At 45.1% G+C, this 27,242-nt stretch overlaps 1 protein-coding gene across 3 annotated transcripts in view; it reads right to left on the bottom strand.

The window, feature by feature from the left end:
- AOAH (acyloxyacyl hydrolase) overlaps positions 1-23,241 on the bottom strand; it is a 104,589-nt gene extending 81,348 nt beyond the window's left edge. Inside the window, exons 1-4 of one of the 3 annotated variants that reach the window (XM_074199244.1) lie at positions 23,068-23,241; positions 20,871-21,058; positions 20,450-20,589; positions 8,421-8,516 (exon numbers count right to left, since the gene is read on the bottom strand). In XM_074199244.1, coding sequence (XP_074055345.1) covers positions 8,421-8,516; positions 20,450-20,576 — 223 coding nt within the window. In that variant the 5' untranslated portion in view covers positions 20,577-20,589; positions 20,871-21,058; positions 23,068-23,241. The other 2 variants (XM_074199243.1, XM_074199242.1) reach the window with 2 other exon arrangements.
- Positions 23,242-27,242: the final 4,001 nt, after the last annotated feature.

The following is a 27,242-nucleotide window of genomic DNA, read 5'->3' as shown; positions in this document are numbered from 1 at the left end:
TTGTCTTGGATCGCTGCATTGCTGAGAACAGCGAAGCCGTCTACAAGTTCATAATTGATTACCATAAAACTCTGCTCTTACTGTTACAAAGGTCTTCTGGTCTGGCTTACTTTGCTTTGCATTTGTTCATGTAAGTCATCCCGGACTTCGAAAGCGTCCTGCTAATCATTTCCTATACGCCAATAGTATCGCATCACACTCACATGCCACAACTTTTCCAATCATTCTCCACTTGATTAACATCCTCTTCATTTCCAATTTGCCATCACTAGAGAGTAGCTATACATTTATTTGTAAATATAAGCCATTTTCTTTTAAAAAAATCTCTTTGGAATCCAGACCTAGTAGGAGTATTTGAATGTCAAAGGGTATGCACAGGTTTCTAGCCCCATTGGGCATGGTTCCAAACTGATTTCTAGCTTGCTTGAATGAGGTCATAACTCCACCAACATGATGGCAGTGTTGCAGTTTTCCTACAGCCCCTCTAACATTTGTCATTTTCGTTTTCTGTCATATTACACAATCTGATAGATGCAGGGTGATACCTCAGAGTTGGTTTAATTTGCATTTGTCTAATCAGTAGTGATTTACAACATTTCTCCATTTGCCTCTATAGTATATAGATGTGATTACTTTCTTTGAAAATTGCCCATTCATAATTTTTGACTTTATCAGTTACAGAATGACATCTATCTGTCTATCTATCTGTGAAATGAGACCTTTATCAGAGGAATTTGCTATAAAATTTTTTCAGTTGTAATTGCTATGCATTTCCTCCATCCTATTTTCACCTTGTTTATTCCCCCCGTCTCTCTGTATCTCTGTCTCTGTCTCTGTCTCTGTCTCTCTCTCTCCTGTTCATCCTTAAAAGTGTTTTGCTTATAACTGCTACCTCCCCCAATCCTGCCCCCATTCTATCAGCTTCCTCTTCTTTTTTGCTCCACCTTCTATTTCCTCATTGGGTAAGATAGGTTTCTGTCCTCAACTGAAGGTATAAGTTACTTCCTCTTTGTGCAGATTCCAATGAAAGTAAGATTTATGTGCTCCTCCCATCCCCCAGTTTCCCCACCCCTATAAAAGCTCTTTCCCACTTCTATGTCAGATAATTTACCCCATTCTACTTCTCACTTTCCCTTTCTCTTTGTCTTCCTCTTTCTGACCTTTTAATATTACTTATTTTAGATAATCATCTCATCATGTTCAGCTCACACCTGGGCTCTCCATCTTTGTATACTTCTATCTATCCTAAAGCAATTCTGCTCTTCCTGTGTAGGAATGTAAAAAAGCCTAACCTTATTGAATCACGTCTCATTTCTTTTTCTGTTTACTTTTGATGCTTCTTTGGAGTCTTGCATTTGAAAATCATACTTTCTATTCAGCTCTTCTCTTTTCACCAGGAATTTGAAAATCCTCTATATCATTGAATGTTCATTCTTCCATAATTTTGGATGATAATTCTAGCTCCTTTGCTCTACTGAATATCATATTCCAAGTCCCCTGAGTCTTTAATGGAGGAGCTGCTAAGCCTTTTGCAATCCAGACTATGGCTCCACGATATTTGAATCGGTCATTTTCTGATGCTTGTAGCATTTTCTCCTTGATAAGGGCGTTCTGAAATTTAGCTATAATATTCTTGGGAATTTTCATTTTGGTATGTCTTTCGGGAGGTGATTATTTACTTTTTGTTTTTTGCAAGGCAGTGGGTTTAAGTGACCCGCCCAAAGTCACACAGCTAGGTAATTATTAAGTGGGAGGTGATGGTTGAATTCTTTCCTGGTTCTAGTCTATCAGGGCAGTATTTCTTGATAATTTCTGGAGAGATGTCTTTTTACTCTGATCACAACTTCCAAGTAGTCCAGGAATTCTCTCTTGTAGTCTAGTAATCTCTCCTCGATCTATTTCCCAAATCAGTTGTTTTTACAAAAAGATATTTCATATTTCCTTCTTTTTTTCATTCTTTTGTTTTATTGCTTTTTGATATTTCATGGGGTCATTAGCTTTTACTTGTCCAAATTTACTTTTTAAGGAGTAATTTTTTTCATTAAGTTTTTGTACTTCTTTTCCATTTGGTCAGTTGTACTTTTTTTTTTTTAATTTAAGGTAATGGAGTTAAGTGGCTTGCCCAAGGTCCCACAGCTAGGCAATTATTAAGTGTCTGAAGTGACATTTGAACTCAGATCCTCCTGACTCCGGGGCTGGTGCTCTATCCACTCCATCACCTAGCTGCCTCAGTCAGTTCTACTTTTTAAGGAGTTTTTTCCTTCAGTAAATTTTTATACATCTTTTTGCATGTGACTATTTTGCTTTTTAAGGCATTCTTCTCTTCTTTGTATTTTTGTACTTCTTTTACTTTCTGGACTATTCTGTTTTTTAAAGTGATATTTTCTTTGATTTTTTTTTTTTTTTGGTATTGCTTTTACCGAGCTGTTGACTCATTCAGGATTTTTTTATATCACTGCCATTTCTTTCCCCAATTTTTCCTCTATCAGTCTTACTTGAGTTTTAAAACACATTTTGAGCTTTTCTAGGAATTCTTTTTGGACTTGATACAAATTCACACTTTTCTTTGAAGCTTTGGATGTAGTAGTTTTGAACTTTGTTGTCTTTTGCTAAGTGTTCTTATTTCCTCTGTCATCATAATACCTTTCTATGGTCAGGATTTGTTGTTGTTTGCTTGTTTTCCCAGTCCATTTCTCGACTTTTCACTTTATATTAAAGTTGGACTCTGCTCCCAGGATGGAGGGTGTGTTTCCCCAATCTTGAGGATTTTTGTGCAGCTGTTCCCAGGGCCAGATCTGGGGATCTGTAAGCTTTCAGTTCTTTCAAAGTGGTATAGGGGAAAGTGTGTTTACTCCTCTATTGGCCTGTGCTCTGGTCTGTGAGTGACCACAAGTACTTTTTTCTGCCTTGGAACTGTGACCAGGATCTTCACTCCTCTGAAGTTGCAAGCTCTGGTGTGCTAGTGCTCCTCCTTGCCCTGGGACTGTGACCCACATCTGATTACGAACACTACCACAGAGTTCTGCTCTCAGTATCAGCAAAGGAACCCCCTATAATCTACTTCTGAGCAATTGTCTGATCCTCTTCCCTTCTGTGAGTTCCCTTCCAGAAGGTGCTGCCACCATTGTTGATTCAGTTGACCCCAAGATCTGCGACTTGTTTCCTGGGGTTCAGCCTGTGCTGTACTGTGCTTTACTCTTACCCTAGTATGACAGGCCTTTTCTGCCTTATGCTGGTAAATTGTTTCCTCCTGTCCTTTTGCTGGTCCTGTCACCCCACAACGTTGAGGTGTTGTTTAAAGTTTTTTGAAGGGGAATTTGGAGAGTGCAGGGGAGTCCCTGCCTTTTCTCCTCCATCTTGGTTCCACTCAATGGACTATGTTTGGAAGCAGTGGATTTTAGATCTTCAAATGGGCTCTGGAGCATCCCTTGTTGGGGCTGGCGTAGAGGGAATCCCCAGGTAAGAATCTGGACTAAGGAGTCCCTGAAGCACTACCAGGACTGAGGATAGCTGGGACCCTCACAGTAACGATAACCTACGAAAGACAGCCCCTTCAAACGAGAGGTAATGACACAGAGGAAGCTGCCATCTCGCCAGTTAATACCGACTAGAATATCACCCAAATAACGCGTATCATATTTCACAACCCTGGAAACACTAAGCGAACACCCGTGATTACTGAAGCACCTCCCATATGTTATTTTTCTAGTAGTAGCAGCTTTATAGCAGCTCTGGGAAGTGATGTCTGATCTCCTATTCTCTAGTCGAGGAATCCTGCTCAGAGAGTCACAGCTAGGAGACCTCAGAAATGGCTGTGGACTGGGGTCTCAGTCTGCCTTTTCCAACCAACTCTTATTACTGTTATTAATTATTAAACCATCTTGGGATTTAGGGGAGTCATTGAGCTGATAGTAGAAATTAGAAGCATGTTAGAGATCATCTTCATCATCATTATCATCATCATATCATCATCATAGTTGGCCTTTCTATGCCTAGTGCTTTAACAAAATGCTTTGCAGACATTACTTCATTTGATCCTCAAGAGAGACCTTGAGGCAGGTATTATTATAATTCTCTTTTTGTAGGTGAGAATACAGGTGAAGGGAGGTTAAGGGACATGTCCACAGTCACACAGCTGACATGTGTCTGTGGCAGGATTCAAACTGAGATCTTTCTGATTCTGAGTCATGGTTTATCCTTTGTGCCATTTGGAAGGAGCTGTAGACATGATCCAGTGCCATCTCTTCCTTGTACAGAGGATGGATCAATAACAAAGTCACTAATGAAGAACAGAAGATGTTGGGGGGGGTAGTTGTTTCCAGGACCTTTCCACCATAGCACATGGCCTCTTTTAGAGAAAAGGAAACAGATCCAGAGAAATCAAGTGATTGGCCCTGGGTCTCATGGAATGGGTCCAAGGTGAGACAGGATTCCAGTGACTCCAAGGTCCACTTTTTCCTGCTCCTCTAGGGCACCTCTTGGGAGGCAACAGAAATAGGCATTTAGAAGGGCTATTTGGTCATTTCTACCATTTAAGGATTTTTTCCCTTCATTAAACTGCAAGGTGATCTAGGTTTGTGATCCCCCCAATAGTGAACTAAAAACTCCAATCATTGTCACCTCAATTTCATACATGAAGAAACTGATTCTCAGAGAGGTAAAGTGATTTACCCAGGGTCACATAAGTAGGAGGTTACAGGTGGAATACAAATCAGGCCCAAATGTGGCATTCCATCTGGTACACACATGCATACATTATACACACATGCACATATGTAGATATGCAAATTTGTATATACAATACATGAAGCTGCATCTCCTTTCTGGGAACACTCCAGTGTTGACTGTGCCTCTGACAGACTCCTCTGTTTATTTTAACGATGCTGTTAGCCTTGACATTCGTAGCCATCGTTAGAAGGCAAACATACATCGTCTTTGTTTTCTTCTTCTTGGCACAGAAAATTGGAACGTTGACGAAGACTTCATTTACTAAAGATGAAGGAACCATGGCTTGAGCCCAAACCGAGAAGCTGAAATATCACATGGCCAAAGATAGCCTCCTCTTGGGTGTGATTTTAAAATCACACCCAGGCTATTCTTTTATCCCAGGGAGAAAGAGAGGCAATGGGGTCTCTACTATCACCATTGGCAAGATAAAAACAAAGAACATTCTGTGGGAGGATGAAGATCCTATGTGTAGTCCCTTCCCCCATCACTATCTTGGTCTCTGGTTTTAGTTCATGGGATGGTGTGAAACACAAGCCTTGGGGAGTGACCTAGGGGCCCCAGTGGTTCTCCTGGCTGGTCTGATAAAGCCCATGGGAGGAAGAGGAGCCTGGGGACCAATCAAACTATCTGGGGAGTGGGGTGGAGTCGGGTTGTGTGAATGGTCTGAGGATTCTACTAAATGCCAATGGAACTTTGAAAAGAAAATGAGGTCCTCAATGATACTGAGTCAGCTACCTTGGAGCCAAGCCTGTGAAAAAACGGAATCTATTAGAATCTATTATTCTTATGATATATGACAATCTGGATAGATCTGTTGAAGATACTTTGAAAGAGGCCATCAGGTGGCATAGTGGCTGGAACACTTGGCCCTGGAGTCAGGAGGAGCACTAGCTCTGTGACCCTGGGCAATTACAATCTTGAAAGGGCAAGACATGGGAGGATCCTACAATGTGGGAAGGTGGGAGGGAATGGAAGAGGAAAAATGTGGCCTGCACCAAGCATTGGATGTGGAATCAGAAGAGACCTGGGTTTGAGTTCAGGTTCACAGAGTGACCAGTGGCGGTACTTTCAGAAGCTCTTGGAGCCTCACCTTCAAAATAGGGAGAAGAAGGACCTCGGTCTCAGGTGCCTCATTGGGCTGTTGGACTCATGAGGGAAGTGCCTTGGGAACCTTGGGTATTCTTAGTTCTTGTTCTTATTATTCAAAAAGTGCACGAGTTTGCCGGAGTGGACAGTGGGGCAGTGGGAGGTCTCCCAGTCAGGGAAGAAAAATGAATAGATGGTTGGATGAGAAGCGAGGTTGATGTTTGGACCAGAATCTGGCATTTTCCCTTGAAGGAAAGAAAGTTGAGGAATTTTGCCTCCGAATGGGGACAGTAAATCTGAGACCCCCAAATCCTCCGTGTCCCTACCATATCTCTAAGATGTAACAGGGGAGTTATGGCAATAGCTGTCATTGGTCTGGAAACCTCAGGGCTATCAAACACTTTCAATTCCTATCTCCTTTGCTTGGCACAAATGCCTTGGTGAGCGGGTGCCCTTGTTATTCCCATTTTACAGATGAAGACCTGAGGCAGAGAGATGCGCCAAGGAGAAGACAAGGATCTTCTCTAGCATTCCATCCCTAGGGTGGGGAAGCCACCATCTGTCCACATCACAACAGAGCAGCCCCTGTCTCAGGTGATGGATGAAGAAGGTGGTGGAAGTGATGGGCAGGACTGAAGAGCCCTTCAATCAGGGAGGGATTCATCTCACCCACAGGCTTCTTTGGTGACCCGGGCACCTTGGAGGTATAGACAAACTTAGGAGGGGTCCGAGAAATTCCCTTTAACAGTAATCAGCATTGATCATCAGATTGCTTTGTTCTTAGTGATTCCCCTCTGCCAGCGTCTGGCTCACTAAGTTACCTCATATGTATGCTGTATTCATTCTGTAGCCCTTATTACTGGCATGACCTTGGGCAAGTCACTTAATTTACCCGGACTTCAATTTTCTCACCTGTGAAATGGGGAGGGTGGCTATCAGCTCCAAGTCCATGACTTGCCAACCCTCTTGAGGAAGGGACTGTCACAATTGTCTTTGTAATCTCATTGCATATCACTGTAGATGCTCCATAGAAGGTTGTGACTGGCTGCTTTACACTCCCTTCCCCTTCCCTCTTCCCCCCTCCCATTTTCCTTTCCTGCTGGAGAAGAGAGCTAATCAGGAGTGGAGGGATGGGTTTTGTCTTTTCTGGCAAGACAGCTTTTGTAGAAAAATGTCTCAAGCAACAGTGAGAGCAGGGATCCTCTTGAACCCTGGGGTCTCTGCCACCAACAAGCTCCATCTAACATTAACAATTCCCTCAGCTGAATTATTCTCTTTGTCAAGTGGAAATGGGGCTTGTTTCTTTCCCGCTCCATTGGATGGGGCCTGTGCGTCTCCAGGGATGCAGGAACAAAGGCAGCCAGACATCACATCGCTCTCCACCAATGGCAAGGCAGCATCTTTGAGGAGTCTTGGGCTCCTTGGTACAAAGGAACGGCAGGGGATGATGAAGACAGAATCCTCATTACATTAGCACAGATCTTTGACTTGGAGGGAAAATAACTGGGGGGGGGGGTTGCCACAGACAGGTTTTCCTGGCTTTGGTAAAAACGCCTCTCAGAGAAACCCATTCCTTCCGACTTCCCTTAGGGGGGTCATTCAGAAGGCTGGGATGAATCAACCTGCAGATATTTCTGGCTGCCCCAACTCTTGCCCCCCCCCCATCTGAACCAGGCTCCAGCATCCTCAGGATGACTTTGGGATGGACAGTGGAAAAATAAAGGCAGATCCCATTCCATTTGAGCTCACTGATTTCAAGGACATTGGTCTCCTGGGATCTTACTTGGGTTTGGGGGCCTGTGCAGCCTCTGGACTGTAGATGTTGTCCAGGGCTTGGGGGGGAGGCTCCAAAATGGACTAAATCAATTCTTCACAATAACCTCGGGAGCTTGGCAATGAAAGTGGGAGAATTCCCATTTTCCAGATGCCACTGCTGAAGTACAGAGCTTTTCTTATTCAGGTCGGATCCTCCTTGATGCTAAATGTCCAAGCTTGGGCTGGATCTGCTAGCTCAATGATGGTGTGTGTGTGTGTGTGTGTGTGTGTGTGTGTGTGTGTGTGTATGGATCTGTTTATCTGAAAGCAGAAAAGCTGCCCATAATAATGAATCATTTCATTAACCTCCCCTGGGCTGCTGTCAGGGTGCAACACAGCAATAGTCTGTGATAAATGGGCAGGGAAGAAAGCATCGAGGCAGAATGGACATTATGAATGAGCCCCAGAAAATAACCATTGGATCATCCACATCTCCTGAGTGACCACAGCAATTTCTGTCTTCTTTCCAAAAAATAAGAAATTCTCAAGGCTCAGAGAGAGAGAGGAGAGAGAGAGAGAGAGAGAGAGAGAGAGAGAGAGAGAGAGAGAGGCAGAGACAAAGGAGAGAGACACAGAAAGAGGGAGGAGAAAGATGGACAGAGAGAGAGAGAGAGAGAGAGAGAGAGAGAGAGAGAGAGAGAGAGAGAGAGAGAGAGAGAGAGCTCCTTTATGAATTCCTTGCAGGTCCTTCTGTGCTCCTTTGCAGGGCCAGGCAGCTGAGCCTCCTGGTAAGACCTTTCCAGGCTAAGCCTTGAAACTAAGCACCTGGGAGGTGCCAGAGCTCTACTCACGGGGGAGGTAGCTGCACAGTCTCTCCATCTCCTCTTGAGCAGTTGAGTTGTGGACTTGGGCCAGCTGTTCCACTATGGACACTATCAGCACACATCCTGAGAATGAACAAAGGACAGTTTTGTTCAGGCCACACAGGGATCTTTCAATCAACCAACACTGGGTTAGCCCTTGCCTGTGTCAGATCCTAAGCTAGGCAATGGCTTGACGAGGGACAGAGAGGATGGGGGATGTTCGCTGCCTAGCCTCTGGGCCTGGAGTGGAACCCACTGCATCAGCAAATCAAAGAAACAATGATTTCCCCAATCCCCCTCCTTGCCCTCATACACCCTCTCCTTAAACCCTCTTGGAAGAGTCCAACACATGATGAAAACATTCATCTTGCTTTTTCATATTTCCCCTAAACATACACTGATTCCTTCCCTATGGTAGAAATACGTTTGGGGGAAGGCCTAGCTTTATTTCACCCCAGAGAGGGAGTGTATAGAAAACAAAGAGCTCGATATAATTATCTTTTATCTCCCACAAGTCTTACCTTTCTCCCAAGTACCCATCCCCACCTCTGTGATTTGGATTCCTCTCAGAAGGGAAACAGATTTCATATTAATGAGCAATTCCCGCCCCCAGCACTCTCCTTTGATTACATTCATCATTCAGTATTTCAACATTTTCAATATATTCGATATTCTTTTCAACACATTCAATATTTCCTTATTATTGCTGACATGATTACCTCCACTCCTGAACCTCAGGGTGTTGCCCCAAGGACTTGGATGCTTCTCACAGGATGAAAATGAACTTGGGGCTGTTAGAGAAGGGGGTCCCCGCCTTTCTTTTATACCTATTCTCTCCAACTAAATCATGGCAAGATTGGCATTGGAACCCCCCCCCACCAGGGTCTGCCTGTTGTGGTTTGTTTCCTTGTGACTCCTTCAATTTCATGGCCAAGGGTCTCAACCTCCTCATCTCAAGAGTCTGGTTCAGTCTGGAGCTCCCTCTTCTACTTCCAGAAGCCTCAGTCCCACCCTTCTTGACTTTGGAGTTGCTAGAGGCAAACTTGAGGCTTATTTTACAGCCCAGAACCTCCCCTTCTCTCATTAGAAGATTGAAGAGCAGAAACTTGGTTCCCCTTGCCTGGCTCTACATGGTAGAGAGACTGAAGACAATCCCAGAGTGTTTCCTGCCATACCTCTCCAGGCCTGGATCCCAGTCCTCAGAAGGCAGGTATGCTGGCTTCTCCACCCTTCCGACAAGCCTAGCCTTCCTCGGAGCTGGTTGGGTGTGTTAATGCCCAAGTGGCCCATAGGGGCCAATGCCCACCATCAGTTTTCTTCAGATTTCTCTGATTAGGACAAAGGGGGCAGCTAAGGCTGACATGATGTTTCCTGGGAAGGAGCAGCTCTGGCTCATAATTATCTAAGACAACTGATTCATCCTAATCAATTTATAGCAGCCCACACCGATCAATTCATCCCCATTGCTTTCTTTGGTATCCATCAAAGACCCCCAAGCTGCTAAGCTCACAAGGCTTCCCCTGCTCAGCTCCTGGGGAGTCAGGAGCTCTGAAGAGGGGCTGTCTCTCGTCCATGGCCCCTGGAACCGCTTCTCCGCATGACCTCGCTGTCTCTCATCTTCTAGTTGCCTCGGCTCTTTGATGTAGGCTCATTACAGAAGATGACTCCATAGCGAAAGCCAGGGTTCCACAGCCAATGTTCTTTTCAGGCAAAACAGTGTGTTCTGTGGCAAATTGACCTAATGTATCATCTGATATCAAAGGAGAGCGCTGGCGGCAGCCATGCTGGGAGTATTGATGGGAAAATCTAAAAGGAACTTAATGGGCTGGGCCTGTGGGCTTGGGCAGTGTTGAAATTGGGAAAGCTGATGCTGATGCCAAAGAGGATAGTTGTCATTGCAAATGCTGTGGTCTGGGGCCCGGGGTGGGTCATTGTAGCTCTGGCCGCCCCTGTGTGACTATGAGAACTCATCATCCCAAATGAGAGCAGGCTAACTGGCAAACAGCTAAGCAGGCTGCACGGCGACTGGGAGGTTAAAAGCCTTTGACGCAAGTAGCAAATTAGTTTGCAAAACCTAGTTCACATGTACAGAGCATCTTAGCTTTTACAGAGCACATTACAGGGCGAAGGAGGTTGGGTGAGTACTATCATTCCAAGTTTACAGATGAGGAGACTCAGTTTCAACGAGTTCCTGTGACTAAATGAATAGGGCACTGGTCTGGGAGTCAGCAGGATGGGAATTTGAATCCAGCCTCAGATTCTTGCCCCTTACTAGTTGTGTGACCTTGGACAAGTCCCTTAACCACCAGGGTCATTTCCAGTCTTCCTGATCCATCTCTGGCCACTGGACCCAGATGTCTCTGGAGGAGAAAGTGAGGCTGGTGACTTAGCACAGCCCCCCTCGCTCCAATCTAATTTCCCTGCTTGTCACGGCATCACCTCCCTGATGTTGTGGTCTTCTTCAAAAATGAAGGACAAACATGATTATTAGTAACATAGTCTCTCTACACTCTACAAATATTATCTCATTTGATCCTCACCACAATCCTGGAATGAAAGAGCTTTTATTGTCCTTATTTTACAGTGAAAGAAGCTGAGGAACATGGCGGTGGCTATTTGCCCAAGGTCAAACAGCTAGGAAGTGACTGAGGCTGGATTAGAACTCAGGTCTTCCAGACTTTAGGCTTAGGGCTCTAACCACTGCACCGTTCACCTTCTCCTGCTGTTGCTGGGTAGCCGCAAGGCTTTTTTGTACTTTTAGAGTCATTGCAATTTCTTTTGTAATTTTGGGAAAATAAATGTGGGGTTTCTCACAGAAGCTCCTCTCGGCTCCCAGGAGCCTTGGCGGGCTTCTCAGCACTCAGGGAGAAAAGTGGAGAATCATTAGGCAGATAAAAGGAAAGGGGAGGTGGAGGTGGCAATGCTGAAGACCTTGGGGAAACAACTCCTTAAGCCCCTTTTTTTTTTTACCTCGAGTCGGGGAGTGAGCAGCAAAGGGCTGGAACCTCCTCAGTCCCTGAGTCCTGAGGAAGAGCAAATATGGGGGGAGCAAACCTCAGAGGAGGAGGGAGAGGAGGGAGAAGAGGGAGAAAAGGAGGAAGAGGAGAGATGAGACTGTCCGCAGCTCTGCTCTGTGGGCAGATGAGCGCCAGGTGGTGAGGCAGTGAGCGAGGCCACTTCTCTCACACCCTATGGGAAGCTTGTTTGATTCCAGGTTGGATGAAGTGGCACCTGGGCATGGCTGCCGGGAAAGGAGGAGGAGGAGGAGAAGGAAGAGGAGGAAGAAGAGGAGGAAGCGGAGGGAGAGGAGAAGAGGAGGGAGAGGAAGGAGAGCAGCCCACTTGTCCGTAGCTCTGTCTCTCTGGGCAGATGAGCCTCAAGAGGTCAAGCCGGACAGCACGATTGACATTGGAGAGCCGCAGAACCAGGCTGAGGTCCCTCTACATTCTGGACACACATATTAGAATTGTTTTCCCAAGGGCTTTCAGATGGGGGAAGACATGAGGGGAAGCTTCATGTGAATACAAATGAAAAACCATCGTCTATGATGAGAATAATTCAATGGAGTCTTCTGGCCACCTGGTAAAAAACTGCTTAGTGCTACAAGATCAAGGTGGGTATTCAGGGTCATTCAGGATGCTGGGGCTAAGTACAGGCTGGAATAGAATGCCACCAACTACTGAAACTCCAAGACTAGGTGCCCTTGGTGGAAGACCTCCCAGGTCTTGAGACAGATAGATGGTGCTAGATGGAGTACTGGGCCTAAAAGCAGGAAGACCCGAGTTCAAATCCAGCTTCAGACACTTACTAGCTGTGTGACTCTAGACAAGTCTCTCCATCTCCTCAGCCTCCTCAATGGCAAAAATGGGAATAGTAATGGCACCTCCTTCTCACGTTTTTTTTGGTGAGGATCAAATGGGATAATATTTTGAAATGCTTTAGCATAATGCTTGGCATGTAATCAATTCTTGCAATGAAGAATATTGAGAAAGGTTTCCTGGAGAAAGTGGCATCTTTGTTAGGGCTTGAAAGAAGGCCCAGCGTCCCTGGACTGGATAGCATCATGCCTCTGCCCTTTGGAGAGAGTCATCGAAGCTGGTATTTTACAGGGACAGAGTGCTCCATGAAGCTAGATTCAAGGACCTTCCTGGCCTCTTCCAGATGGGGTCATGGACCAGGGTGCTCTGAGGACTTCTCACAGCTCATTTTCTCACCTGGCTGCCCTTCCACCCTGAGCCAGCTGCTCATCAGCTCACAGAGGTGTCTAGAGAAGGGAGGTGCTTTCCCCTGAAAGCCACCGTGCTGCTCCAATAAGCTCCCCAGTTCGGTCTCTAACTCCCCAGTGCACATTATTCCGTATCTGTGGTGGTGAAAAAGTCACTAGAAAATAACAATATTGCCCATCTCACATACGTTCCCTGACTGCAGCAAGTCTCCAGAGGGATGGGAGCATCAACACTCACCCATCATGAATGACCACGGCTTCCGTTCCCACTGTCTTCCTTGTGTTGTTGCACTGAAAGCCGACTTTGACGGCAGCTAGGAGGTACAGTGGATAAAGCACTGGTTTTGGAGGACAGGAGCTCAAATCCAGCCTCAGACAACTGACACTTACTAGGTGTGTGACCTTGGGCAAGCCGCTTGACCCTGATTGCCTCACACTCCAGGGCCACCTCCAGCTGTCCTGATACCTATCTGACCACTGGACCCAGATGGTTCTGGAGGAGAGAGTGAGATAGGTGACAGCACAGCACCCCCTCACTCAATCCAACTCATATTCTTTTCATGGCATCATCTCCCTTATGCCATGGTCTTCTTTGAGAATGAAGGATAAACAGCTATGTAAAAATGTGTTTCTAACTCCAGACAACTTAATAACACAATGAATCAGAGATCTCACTGCTGCGATATTCCTCCCAAAGATACTATCCCAGCCCATCCAGACCTGCCTGTCCCGTGCAACTCTTGGTTTTATTGTCCTAGAGAAGCATGCGGGCCTCTCCATTGTGATTAGGTTTCTTGTTCTCTGAGCATTGTGTGGATACCAGTGAAGCACAAATAAACTTGTGAGTGAGGATCATCTCATTCTTGTCCTCCGTTCCTTGGACAGAGACATTAAACTTGTAGCTTAATTGACTGAGGTCTTTCTTCTGATGGTTATTCCTTGCTATAGCTTGTTCAATGTCTAACTCATCTTCCTAGCCCTCTTGTAACATTTTATACCATTCTCCCAAGTAACAAATAATTCTTCTTTTTTTGAATTTTTCAAGACAGTGGGTTTAAGTGGCTTGCCCAAGGCCACACAGCTAGGTCATTATTAAGTGTCTGAGGCCAGATTTGAACTCAGGGACTCCTGCCTCCAGGGCTGGGGCTCTATCCACCGCGCCACCTAGCGGCCCCAACAAATAATTCTTTATCTTTAATCACTACCTTTTGAATGATTCTCAGTTTCACAGACTGTTATTCTATGACTCCTAGTCATGCAACAGTGCTCGAAGAGAGAAACTTGGGGTCATTGAAAACACTGAGTCATTTCCTAAAGGCAATCCAGTTCTCTCTTCCTCTTCGATTCTGGGCTCATCTCATTTTCCATTTTCAGTATTTGTCTAAGAAGCCCCTAATGTCAGTCAGACCCTATGAATTGTCCAACCAATCACATATCAGTTTTCATCCACTGGGTTTTTCTCAAGTGGATCATTAGACCAAAGTTTTTGGAGGTCCTATAGGAGGCTCTCCAGTGTTTTTTGGCTTGCTACAATATATATGGTGGCATCCGCAAATAGGAACTAGGCTATACCTGAGGTTTTGAAACACAACCAAGTCCAAATTTAGACTGGATTGGTAAAGAATCACAGAAGATCTGGTATAGCAAGACTGGTTGAGGGAACATTTGTAAGAGTTTTATTGGGAACAAGAGACCATTTGGGTTGAAGGAAAGGAACTTTGATGGAGAAACAAGAGATGATATGGAAAAGAACAGGAGGGCAGAGGACTATCTGAAGTAATATTTTCAATCCTATGTTAAAAAATCTCTATATTAGATGTAGAGTCTATATTATGTGGCTTTCTGTAGGGGGAAGAGAAGGGAGGGAGGGAGAAAAATTGAAAAAAAATAATTGTTGAAAACTACTGTTAAATGTTGTTGGAAAAATAAAGAAAATATTTATATTTCCTGAGAGAATGATAGTTGATAATATTTGCAAACAAATGTTAATCCAGTGTTGAGCTCATTTTACTTTTAAGAAAGTCTAAATAGAGATCAATGGGCCTGGAGTAAGCAGAGAATGACTCAGAGTCCATCTTTGATGGCACATTGGTACCTGGGTACCAGAGATCACCTGCGTTGTGGAGCTCACTATTATTTCTTGTCCTTTTCAAGCCAAGAAGGAGAATCCCATGGCTTCATTTCCTGTATTCAGGATGATGTATATATTTCCTTAAAACCTATTCAATTCAAACTTTACTCTTTTAAAATAAAGTTTGATCCGAACCTTTTGATTTTTAAAAATTTCCATAGTTTTCCCAGCATCCTGCCCATCCAGTCTCTCACTCAGAGGGTCATTACATAGAATAAATAGTGTTTTTAAAAAGACAAAAAATCAAAGGAAAGGAAAAAATCTAACACTTTTGTTTCACACTTCTGACCCTCCCACTTTTACAAAGGGGTTGAGTAGAGGATCTTCTCTTACCGTGTCTTGCTTGTTGTAATTTTGCACTTGTCTTTTTTTCCCTTTGTGTTTTGTAGTCATTAGGAATGTTGTTTCCTGAGCCTTGCTTTAAGCCCTGATTTCATCACAGGGAGCCCAGGAGGTACATGGCTGCCCCAATCAACAAAAGAAGAAACCGAAACTCAGACAGGTTGAGGGACTTGACTGGGATCCAAGGGAGGATTTGAAGCCAGGTCATTTCTGTTTGCAAGATCAGACCTCTCGCTATTTCCTCTGACCTACCTTCCCACCTATGCTGCAAAGACCAGATGCTGGCTAAGCTACCAACACACATATTCTCAGCCTGGAAATTCTCCAAAGACCATCAGGGAAGAGCATGTTGAGCTTTTCACTTAAATAATCAACCAATCCACTAAGGGATGAGTGGTCACTTCAGTAACAACATGGGCACATGGAGGATAACTTTTTAATAAAAATTTCAGTGTCTGAAATGGGAACTTTGAAGGAAAACATTTTTCTCAATTGACTGTATCTGTGCTGCGGTCTTGGTACATGCATGAGAGTTTGAAGTCTTTGGAGAGTGCTGCCTGCTGGGAGAGGGGAAGGTATAGACAGAAGAACGTGGCCCATACTTGGAACTGAATTTGGAGATACATCTTAGTCTGTGGGAATTTTTCCCTATCAAAATGAGAGAAATAGTTTCAATAAGAAATAAAGGGAACTCTAAATAGACCCTTAAGAATAGTACTGTCTCACTCTGCTTGGCTAATTTTCACAAGCATTTCCATCATTTTAATTGCCCAGAACCCCATTCTCAGTTTCTCCAACTGTAAAATGGGAGCAACAGTAATAGCAGCTGCCTCCCAGGGTTTTGGTGAGGCTCAAATGAGGCATATTTATAAAATGCTTAGCACAGAGTAGGCACCATGGAAATGCTAGTTCTCATTGGGCTGTGATGCTGCTGTTGTTGCATTTCTACCCATAAAATAGGCTTGGTTCAATATAAGGAAAACTATAAATATAGCTGATTGTATTGATAACAAAATAAAAGTTATATTAATATTGCGGTAGATGCCAGAAAAACTTTTGGCAAAATCCTACACCCATTTCATTTAAGAATACTAGAAAGTAGGGGCAGCTAGGTGGCACAGTGGATAAAGCACCGGCCCTGGAGTCAGGAGGACCTGGGTTCAAATCCGGCCTCAGACACTTCATAATGACCTAGCTGTGAGGTCTTGGGCAAGCCACTTAACCCCATTTGCCTTGCAAAAACCTAAAAAAAAAGAATACTAGAAAGTAGAGAATAAATGGACTTTCTCTTAAAATGATAAGAAACAACATCTAAAATCAAGATCAAATAATATCTGTAATGAGAATATGCTAGAAGCCTTGCTAATCATATCAGGGTTGAAACAAAGATGCCAACTTTATTCAATATTGTACTAGATGGGGCGGCTAGGTGGTGAAGTGAATAGAGCACTGGCCCTGGAGTCAGGCGTACCTGAGTTCAAATCCAGCCTCAGACACTTAATAATGACCTAGCTGTGTGGCCTTGGGCAAGCCACTTAACCCTGTTTATCATGCAAAAAACCCCCTAAAAATATTGTACTAAAATGCTAGCTATAGCAATAATACCAGAGAAAGAAATGGAAGGAATAAAAATAAGCAATGAGGAAACAAAGCTATCACTGTTTGCAGTTGACATGAGGCTATATACTTAGAGAACTCTAGAGAATTAACTAAAAAACTAGTCAACACAATGAAAATCTTTAGCAAAGCTGCAGGATATAGAATAAACCCACACAGGTCATCAGCATTTCTATATATTACCCACAAAACCCAGTGGAAAAAGTTAGAAAGAGAAATTCCACTTAGGATAATGGCAGACAGTAAAAAATGACTGGGAATCTACTTGACATCACACGCAAGCAAGTAGACGATCTCAGTCACAAAGCATTTCGCACAAATATAGACAGCTTTAAACAACGGGAGAAATATTAATTCCCCAGCCATAGCCCGAGTCAGTATAACAAAAATGGCAATGCTCCCCAAGCGTGTTTCCTGATTCGGTGCCGTACCAATCAAACGAAAATCTGCCTTCTGGAACTAGGACAATAACAGAATTCATTTGGAGGAATGGAAGGTTGAGAATATCAAGGGAGTCAGTGAAAAAAGCGGGAAAAACAAGCCCAGCAGCAACATTATATGAAAAGAGAGATATAGAGAAATAAGAGATAGGCAAAATATTTTATTTTTCCAGCAATTACAGGATAAAACAATTCTTTTAGTATCACACCTTATATTATACTATAAAACTATAATCCTTAAACAGTTGGTACTGGGTGAGAAGCAGAAAGAGCAATCAATAGAATAGACGAGGTATACCCTATAGAGAAGCAAATGAGCACAGTAGCCTAATGCTTGAGAAATCCAAAGATCCAAGGTAGTGGGCCAAGAACTCACGATTTGACAAAAACTGTTGGGAAAAGAATTTTTCCGAAGCTAGTCATGGATCAATATCTCCCCCCATATACTAAGATAAATTCAAAAAAGGGAGCACGAGGCTAACAGAAAGAGTGACGTTGCACGTAAAATAAAGGAGCAGGAACACATGACTCAACTATGGATGGAGATAGAGTTCGCAGGAGACTATTTTGAGTACATAAAATGGAAAAGTTTCCACACAAGCAAAACCAATCTACTAAAATGAGAATCAGAATATTGGGAAACTATTTGCTAATTTCTCTAATAGCATATCATTTCTAAGATGTTTTGGGTACTGAATCAAATTTATAAGCATAAGACCCATTCTACAGTTGATAAATGGTCAAAGAATATGAAAAGGCATTTTTCAAAGGAAGAAATTAAAACCATTAATAATGGTCCTATTAAAAAAATTCTTGGAATCATTAACAATTAAAGAAATGCAAATTAAAACAGTGCTGAAGTACCTCCTCACACCCATCAAATTGATTCACATGATAGAAAAGAAAAATGCTAAGTTCTGGAGGGGATGTGGATAAGCAGAAACTCTAATGAATGGTTGGTGGAGTCATTCTGGAGAACAATTTGGAACTACTCTCATAGGGCTATCAACTCGTGCCTGACCTCTGACTGAGCAATACCACCAAGTCTGGCCCAAAGAGATCAAAGAAGAAAAGGAACCCTATGTACAAATAAATTTATAGTAGCTTTTTAAGTGATGGCAAAGAATTAGAAACCGGAGGGGCTTGCCCATCCACCAGGGAATGAATGGACAAGTGAACTAAGGGAAACAAATGTGATGGAGTGTTATTGTACTGTAAGAAATGATGAAGGGAATGGTTTCAGAAAGAACTGGAAAGACTTCTATGAACCGATGCAAAGTGAAGCCAGCAGGGTAACGAGAACATTGTTCACCCAACAATAGTATTGTCAAGATTATCAACTAAGAAAGACCTAACTGATCCATACAATGATCCAAAACAATTCAAAGGTCTCATGATGAAAATTCTCCTTCAGAGAACATTGAAGAATTGAAAGGGCAAATTGAGGCATATTTCTTTTCTTTCTTTCTTCTTCTCTTTTTTAGGGACATGGTCTCAAAACTGAAAGGAAACTGTTTTGCACGACTATTCATATTTGTAATGGGTTTTGTTTTCCTTGCCTTCTAAATGGGTGTGGGGAAGAAGAGAATTTGGAACGGAAAACAAAAATAAAATTGAATTTAAAAATAATAAATATGGGCTGGGGGAGAGGGACAAAGGCAAGCTTATCTTTCCTTCCCTTAACCTGAATAACTGTGGATGCTATATCTTTGTGGATACTGCAGAAAACCAGAGAAACCAAGGAGGTGTGCAGGTGGCCTGTGAGAGGAGTGTCACTGAAGGGCTGGATCTCAGAAGTGAGAAGGATAGAGCACTTGTGGGCACTCTCTAGTCTTCCATGGACCTCTCCGGCCACTCCTCAATGCAGCTCTTGGTCACCAAGCTGTCTCTCTTCTTCCTTTGCCATTGCTATTATCCCACAAGACAGAGACAAGATCACCCAGCACCCTGGCTCCTTCCTCCTTAAGTCCTACGTGCCTGGCAATACCCCCACCCCCCAGTTGGTCCCACTTTTTACTTGGAAGGATCTTCCTGCTCCTGGTGTCTCAAGGATGGCTCCATTAGAAGACCCATCCTAGCCTATGTCCATTAGCGACTGACCCATCTTGGCTGCATTCAGCTCTGAATCCTTCAGATGCTCCAAGACTTCAGCAGCTTGGGTCAGGCGAAGGAGACCCAGATTTGGAGTTTGGGGACCTTGGCTTAAATTATGGCTTTGATATTTGCTGTTATTCTAGGTCTCAGTTTTTTCCTCTGTAAAAAGGGTATGGAAGGGAGGACTGCATGACCTCTAAACGACCTCCATGGTCCTTTCCAGGCCCATATCAATGACCTTTCTCTCATTCTGTCCATGAAGCAAGTGTCAAAGTCTGGAGCTAGAGCTTGTCTCCTGCACATATCTCATGTGGAAGCTCATGGAGCCTTGGTTTTTCTTGTTTGGGGAGAATGATGCAAGATCTCCTGGCATCGTAGCACCTGGCATCGTAGCACCAACCACCTGATATTGGCCCTGGCTGTTTTCCTTTCAAGAGTCCAGAGGGGTTTCCTGTGCCCAGCCAGCAGTCCCAAGAGCATGAGGCCAACCTTGGAAAGAAGGTTTGACAAGGCCAAGGGTGGGGTGGGTGAAACTCCTGTGTTTGCAAATGTCCCTCAAGAGAATTTGGAACATAGGGGAAGGCAAAAGAGGGGAGGAGGCACACTGAGGGTTCCGTGGATGTGGCCCAGTGTCAGGGCTCCAGCTGCCCCCTACCCCCACCCCATCGTGGCTCAAGGCTGACTGCTGGAAACCCTACACAATACTCTAAAACGACTTTGGAAGTTTTGCCAAACAAATAAGTGGTTCTAAGATTCAGACTTCGATTTTGAGAACCTCTCTCATTTTACAGAAAAGAAAACTGAGACTCAAAGGTTAAATGACTTGCCTAGAATCATAGTAAGTCTACGAGGCAGAATTTGAACCCAGGTTTCATGATGGTGTCTCTCAAGTTTTCATCTTTGGGCCTCAGTTTCTTTTTCTGTCAAATGAGATGGAGGGTTGTATATGACCTCTGAAAATCTTCCCTGCCACATATCTATGTCCCCAATTGCCTGCTGCTTGGTGGCCTATCCGGCCTTCCCTGGCCACTTTGCCATACACTCTGGAGTCTTATGCTGAGTCCCCAGGACCCTGCTCTCCTGGTGCCTTAGAATGTGTCCTAAGGCTCAACATAACATGTTCATGAACAAATCACCCAGAGCACCCACCCTCACCTCCATGACCTACCTAAACATGCATGCCCATCTGAGAGGAGAGGGCTGCCCTGGTTCCTGGGAGTTGAAGAAGAGGGGCTGGCATGAGAGAGAAGGAGGAGGAGGGAAGCCACGAAGGAGATTCGCCAGGAGCTCTTCATTGCAGGGCCAGAGCTGTGGACCCAAATCAACCATATTCCTCAGTTCCCCAAGAGCTCAAGAAAGGCAGGTGAAATCCATCCATTCACACACATGCATGCACACTCACACCTGTGTGCACACATCCACATAATACAACCACACATATATATCCACACACATCCACATGCACACATCTCATACATACACAAACCCATACATGATGCCATCAAGTGTCCCAGGAAGAGAAGACCCAGGGAAGACTACTTTCTCCTTAAGAATGAGACAGACACCAGCCACTTCACCAGGTACTTCACCTTGCTTCCTGGCCTTTGGGGGACAGCGGGCAGTGATGGAGGCCTCCGGTCAGCTGGTCAGAGTCCAAAATCCATGGAACGACAGAGACCTGGAAAGCAGCTGCCGGAACCTTCCTTAGTTTGTGACCAGAAACTCTAGGGTTTTTCAGAAGAATCAGGGGGATCAAACCATGCAACCATTTCCTGTCCTGCAAAAAACAAGGCAAGTACCAATGCTGCCCACCCCCCCCCCCCCCAGCAGCCTCTTGAGAAGTAGCTCGGCCTCAGCTTCCTCTTTGAGGCTCCATGATTCGGCTTTCAGATCGACAGCCAAGCAGACAGGAGGTTCACCCCGCCCCCCGCCTCTTTTCCACGCCCCCAACCCTTCTTCATGCTCATTCTGACGTCAGTCTTGAATGAAGCTGGTCTTTCTTGCAGGGAAGTGAGCTGGCCAAGGCCTGCAGGCCCAGGTTTCTCAAGCCCCTTTGTTCTGAGCAAGGAGGAAGCTGGACAAATGGCACATGGCCCAGGGAAGGCCCAGGGAAGGCCCAGTGGGAGGAAAGGTCAGGGGAGATGGACCCATTGAGCTCCTGCCATTGCCTCCCAGCAGAATGTGTGTGTGTGTGTGTGTGTTAGTGAGTCTAAATGTGTGTATTTATATGTGACTGTGTGAGTGTGTGTGTGTGATGTGTGTGTGATATGTGTGTGGTATGTGTGAGTGTGAGTGTGTGTGGTATGTGAGTGTATGTGTGTGTTGTGTGTGAGTGTGTGTTAGTGAGTCTAATTGTGTGTATTTATATGTGAATGTGTGAGTGTGATGTGTGTATGTGTGTGTATGTGATATGTGTGTTGTATGTTGTGTGTGAGTGTGTGTTAGTGAGTCTAATTGTGTGTATTTATATGTGAATGTGTGAGTGTGATGTGTGTATGCGTGTGTATGTGATATGTGTGGTGTGTATGTTGTGTGTTGTGTGTGAGTGTGTTAGTGAGTCTAAATGTGTGTATTTATATGTGAATGTGTGATGTGTGTATGTGTGTATGTGATATGTGTGGTATGTGCGTGTGTGGTGTGGTGTGTGTGTGAGTGTGTGGTGTATTTGTGAGTGTGGTGTGTGTGTGTGTGTGTGTGTGTGGTGTGTGAATGTGTGTGGTATGTGTGGTGTGTGTGTGTGTGTGTTTGAAAAAAGAGCTGAGCCCAGAGAGCGATGGTTTCCTGCTCTGTAGATTAGATCTGGAGATCCTGTCCCCCCCCAGGTCGCTGCAGTGGGCTCCCCATCCGGTAGGGTTCCTCAGCTCTGAGAAGGCTTCTTTTTAGAAACAGGCAATGGGAGAGGGGAGTGAGGGAGAGCCAGAGCCAGAGCCAGAGAGGCACAAAGAGAGACAGTCAGAGAGAGCTGGAGAGAGATAGAGATATACAGAGACACAGAAAGGTAGAGAGAGACAGTCAGACAGACAGAAACACAAGAGAGAAAGAGAGCTGCTCAGCTGAGACTGGAAGCCGAGGCTGCCAGGGTCAGTGGGAGCTGGGAGGTCCCCCACCCCCAGCCATGGGACATTAGAGAGCAGGTGGGCCTGCAGGGGGTTGCTGAAGAGAGTGATCAGACCTTTCCCATAGGGCAGTAGCAGCCACAGCATGGGCCTCTTTTTACCCAGTAGCCAGGCTTACTCTGGGGCCAGGTCAGAACGTTCCTCTTTGAATGAGCTCCCTGTGAAACTCAAACATTATGGAATCACAGATTCAGAGCTAGAAGACACCCTAGAGTTTTTCCAGTTCACTCCCCTCATTTTCCAGATGAGGAAACTGAGGTACAGAGAGGTTCAGTGACTTTGCTGGTCTCACAGGCAGGAAGCAATCTGAACATGGATAAAAGTCCTAAACCTCAAGGCTGGACTGGGCCCACTCAAAGCCAGGCCAATCCACTGGGAACCTCGCTCCTAGGTGGGCGTTCTTGGGTTGCTCAGTCACCATGATAGGTGTCCCAACCCAGCCCCTGAGTGTCTACATAGTCTAATCTCCAATTGCACAAAGAAGAGACTGAAGCTTCTGGCAGGATTAAAGGAACCAGAACTGGAGGAGACCTTGGAGACCAGCCAGTCAAAGCAAGATTCAAATTAGGATCTTTTGATCCTAAAACCCAGGCTCTTTCCACTGGGCTGCCTTATGGCCTTTGATGTTCCTGTCTATTCTTCATCTCTGACCCCATGGCCCAGGACGAACCTGTGCTTTTGACCTGGTGTTCCTGGAAAGCTGAGGATGGCGATATCTCCATTGTCCCCTGGGGAGATAGAGGCCCCTCTTCTCCAGCCAAATTCTCTCCTCCTTTTCCCTGTTCCCACTCCACCACAAGCCGACCCTCCAGGAAACTTCTCTTTCCCCTTTCTCCAGGGCTGGCTTCAACTCAAGTCACAGAATCACAGATATAGGGCAATCACCCAAGCCAACCTCTTATTTTTACAAATGATTAAACTGAGGCCCAGAGAAGGCAGGGGCCAAGGTCCCACAGCCAGGATTTGAACAGCAGGCATTTGTCAAAGATCTGCTACATGCAAAACATTTCCTTCCTTTACTTGGAGTGAGGAAGAGGAGCAGTGAACTTTGGTGAGGGGGAAGGCAGGATGATCTGCAGGGACATTTCCTTACCAGAAGCTTCTCTTTTTTTCCTGGCTTCCTCCCTGTTTTTCACAGTCCCAGTGCCTAGAACTTCCTCCTTCATCGTGGGTCAAAATGGACTTTTTGCCAATCATCTGGATGCATTTCTCAAGAACTCAAAGGTTTACAACACTCTTGATGCTTAACGCCCAGAGACTTGGCCAAGGGGAGGAGGGTGGGCAGAGCCCAAGGCTACCCCCTCTCACCACTGTCCCTGCCCTGACCCATGGAGCAAGGACTCTGTACCAGCTACCTGGAGGCATGAAGTCTTCCCTCCCACCCCACCCCTGTAGAAATCAGAGTCCAGGCCTCTCTGGAAGAAATCAGAGACAATATTTGATGGCCCGGATTGCCCCCAAACAGTTGATTCATTCAGTATAAATCAGGTAATTAGCATCTGCTCAGTCTTCTCATTTTCTAGTTGCTCTTTAACAAATCTCTGGGAAAACAGCTGACTTTTTAATGAGTTTGGATGGCTTTGTTCTTAGACTGAGAGTTTTTCACAAGGAAAAATTAGTCTTACATGGAGGAAACCTAATTAAACAGATAAGTGCCGGAATGTTGGGTAATGGCTTTAAAGAATGATTGGGAAGGGATCGTTGGCCAGTGAGTCTGAAAGAAGCATGGAATCAGAGATGGCCTCAGACTCAGGAGACTCATTGATGCCATCTATTGGGACACCTAAGTTGGGCTGCATGCTTACCACTCCCCCCCGCCACATACACACTCACTTCTGCTGGAGAGAACCTAGAACCTCTTTCTACACCAACTCTAGGGCTCACTTCCCAATCATCACTGATCAAGTGCCATCTTCCCATCATTGCACTACCATCTGCCCTGCTGCTGTGACCTCGGGACCCCAAGAATCAGTGGGTCTTTCCAGCGGCCATGAAGGCAAACCCTCCTACAGGTGGTCCTTCCCTAATTAGAGGATGAGCTCCATAAGAGCTGGGGCTGTCTCCTGAGTATATTTGCATCCTCAGTGCTTAGGACAGAGTGCTACACAAGGTAGGAGCCTTTGCCATGGTTATTCCAGGTGAATACTCTCAACACTTGGGAAGATGCCCCAGGGCTCCATGACCCCTGTAAAAAAAGGCTGCTTGGAGGCCGTCTTCAAATCCCACCTAAGGACATTTAGGAGGGCCCTTGTTCTAGTACCTGCTTGAGTACAGTCCAATGGTAAAATTATTTAAGGCAAAGGGTAGCTTTTTTATTTTTTAGATTTTTCAAGGCAGTGGGGTTGAGTGGCTTGCCCAAAGCCACACAGCTAGGTAATTTTTAAGTGTCTGAGGTCAGATTTGAACTCAGGTCCTCCTGACTCCAAGGTCGGTGCTCTATCCACTGCACCACCTAGCCGCCCCCAAAGGGTAGCTTTTAAGAAGAGACAGTGTGATGTAGTGAATAGAATGTTGCTCTTATGGCAGAGAAGCCTGGGTTCAACCCCACCTCAGACATTTGCTGGGTGACCCTGGTCGAGTCATTCTAGCTTTCTGAGCACCAGTTTCTTCTTTCATAAAAGGAAAATCGACTTCACGAAGCTGTTGAGGTTCCAATGAAAACATGTAAACACAAGCTCTGGGCAAAGGACTTTCAAGTGATCTCCCAATGTTAGCTGTAGCATCATAATCCTCAGGGACAGAGACCTCAAGTTCTCCCTTTGTGCCCTGGGGTACAGGAGGAACTCATGGGTTCCTTCTGATCACCAGTGGGAATTTCCCTTGCATCAAAATCCATTTCTGTCAGCTCAGTTCAACACAATCTTAAACACTTACTGTGTGCAAGACCCTGAACTGTCCAGACCTGGAGAGGTGAGATCAGTAATAATAGCCAACATTTCTATAGTATGTGAAGGTTCTCACAGTGTCTTCTACACAGTATCTCATTTGCACCAGCCCCATTTTACAGATGAGGAAACTGAGAGAGAGAGGTAAAGTGACTTGCTCAGCGTCACCTAGTCAGGAAGTCTAAGGTTGGATTGGAGTCCAATTACATGTCCATTATATCAGACTGACAGGAACCCACACAGACTCTGCTCTCAAATTGTATATAATCCAATGTTGAGAAAGCTACACAAGAATTACTGATACAAAGGAGACCTCTGGGGCAAAGTGTTCAGGCAAGAAAGGAGAGATGATTTTTACTTGAGAGTAAAGGTGAGTCTTCTAGATGAGTTGGGCCTTGAAGAAAAGGAGTGATTTCAGTGGCAGTGTGTGCAGTTGTGGCGGCTGTCATTCCCAGAATGAGAAACAGCACGGAGTTGGGAGATGACTTGATAACTTAAAACGGAGAGCAGTTCCATTTAACTGGAATGTGAGCTTTTTGGGGAGGATTCTCACAGAACCACGGAAACACAGGAGCTCAGAGTAGAGAGACTAGCTAATTCAATCCTGTAAGAATCCAGGGATTCTCCAAGGTGGTCTGGAGGGGTGCCTTTGGCCTTTAGGTCAATAAAAACCTGCTCTGGGCCTAGCCTTGGCATACAAAGAAAGGTCAAAGTCAGACCTCACCTTTAGGGAGCTCTAATGGGGAATCAACCTGGAAATGATGATGACTATGTACAAATAAGCGATGACAAGATAAACTGGGAATGATTAACAAAGCATTCATCATTGGGACTCAGGAAAAACTTCTTGGAGAGATTTGGAGGAAGCCAGGGAAGCCAGGAGGTGGAAATGAAGAGAGAATTCTAGGTCTGGGGGGTGACCAGGGGAAAAGCTGGAGTTGGGGAGATGAGCATCCTGGGCCAGCACTAACCTGGAGGTCACTGTCACCATACCCCATATCTTGTTTCTGACTTTCTCTCTGTAGTTTGTGGCCATGCTCATGAGCCCACCTTGTTAAGAGGATTAAAAAGATTTTAGAATACTGAAATCTCAAGCCCAGAGTTGGACAGCAGCCCAAAGTCTTCTCATTTGACCCCCTCATCCTGTGGGTTGGCAAATGAGGCCCAAGGAATTGAAGGGTCCAGTTCAAGGTTCCCCAGGAGGTGATAGTAGAACTCATGAGCTCTTTTTGCACTCCCTCCCCCAATCTGACTCTTGGTGACTGGGGCCAAGCAGATGCTCTGTGGACCACAAACATGCTCAATGGGACCTGAACAAAGAGGGGGAGGAATGGGCCAGTGGCCCACCCACTCCAATGGGGGCTACAGACCCCACCTGCTCTGTTGTAGGAGGAAGAACAAATGATTTTCTCCAACCAGGCTAGGTATGAGGTGGGGAGCTCTCAGAGAAACAACTGATTTTGGAGAAACAAGGACAAAGGCCGAGCTCCCCGATCTGGGCTTTGAGGCCTCCCAGAGTTGTCCCTCCCTTGGCACTCCTTGTGACCATTGACAACTTTGTCAGGTGATGGGGCCAGCGCTCAGGGGGTGGAAGAGTCTGCTCTTATCTATTTCTTCCTTCTTCCCGTTCAGCCTCCAGCCCCAGGGCCGCACAGCCTGTACCTCAGCCCCACCACCCACAGCCCGTCCTGCCAGGCCCATAGAGGAGAGCGCGGAGAAAGGAAGGGATCATAAATGCCTCTGAAATGATTTGTAAAAATTAGTGAATATTTTAATGAACAAGCTTTTATTTGTTTGCCTTCCTTCCTAGGAGGGAAAAGAAAAGGAAAGAAAAGCAAAGCCTCTGTGACAAATTTGCTGCATCTCCTTCTAACCCTTGAGGCCATGCCCTCTCAGGAGGAGAGTGGCCTGAACCATCACTAGTGGTCCAGAGTTGTGACTGCCATCGCTTCACCAGATG

This window comes from Macrotis lagotis, chromosome 8, assembly GCF_037893015.1.
Source record: "Macrotis lagotis isolate mMagLag1 chromosome 8, bilby.v1.9.chrom.fasta, whole genome shotgun sequence".
Lineage (NCBI taxonomy): Eukaryota > Metazoa > Chordata > Mammalia > Peramelemorphia > Peramelidae > Macrotis > Macrotis lagotis.
This window is presented reverse-complemented; position numbering and strand designations above follow the sequence as displayed.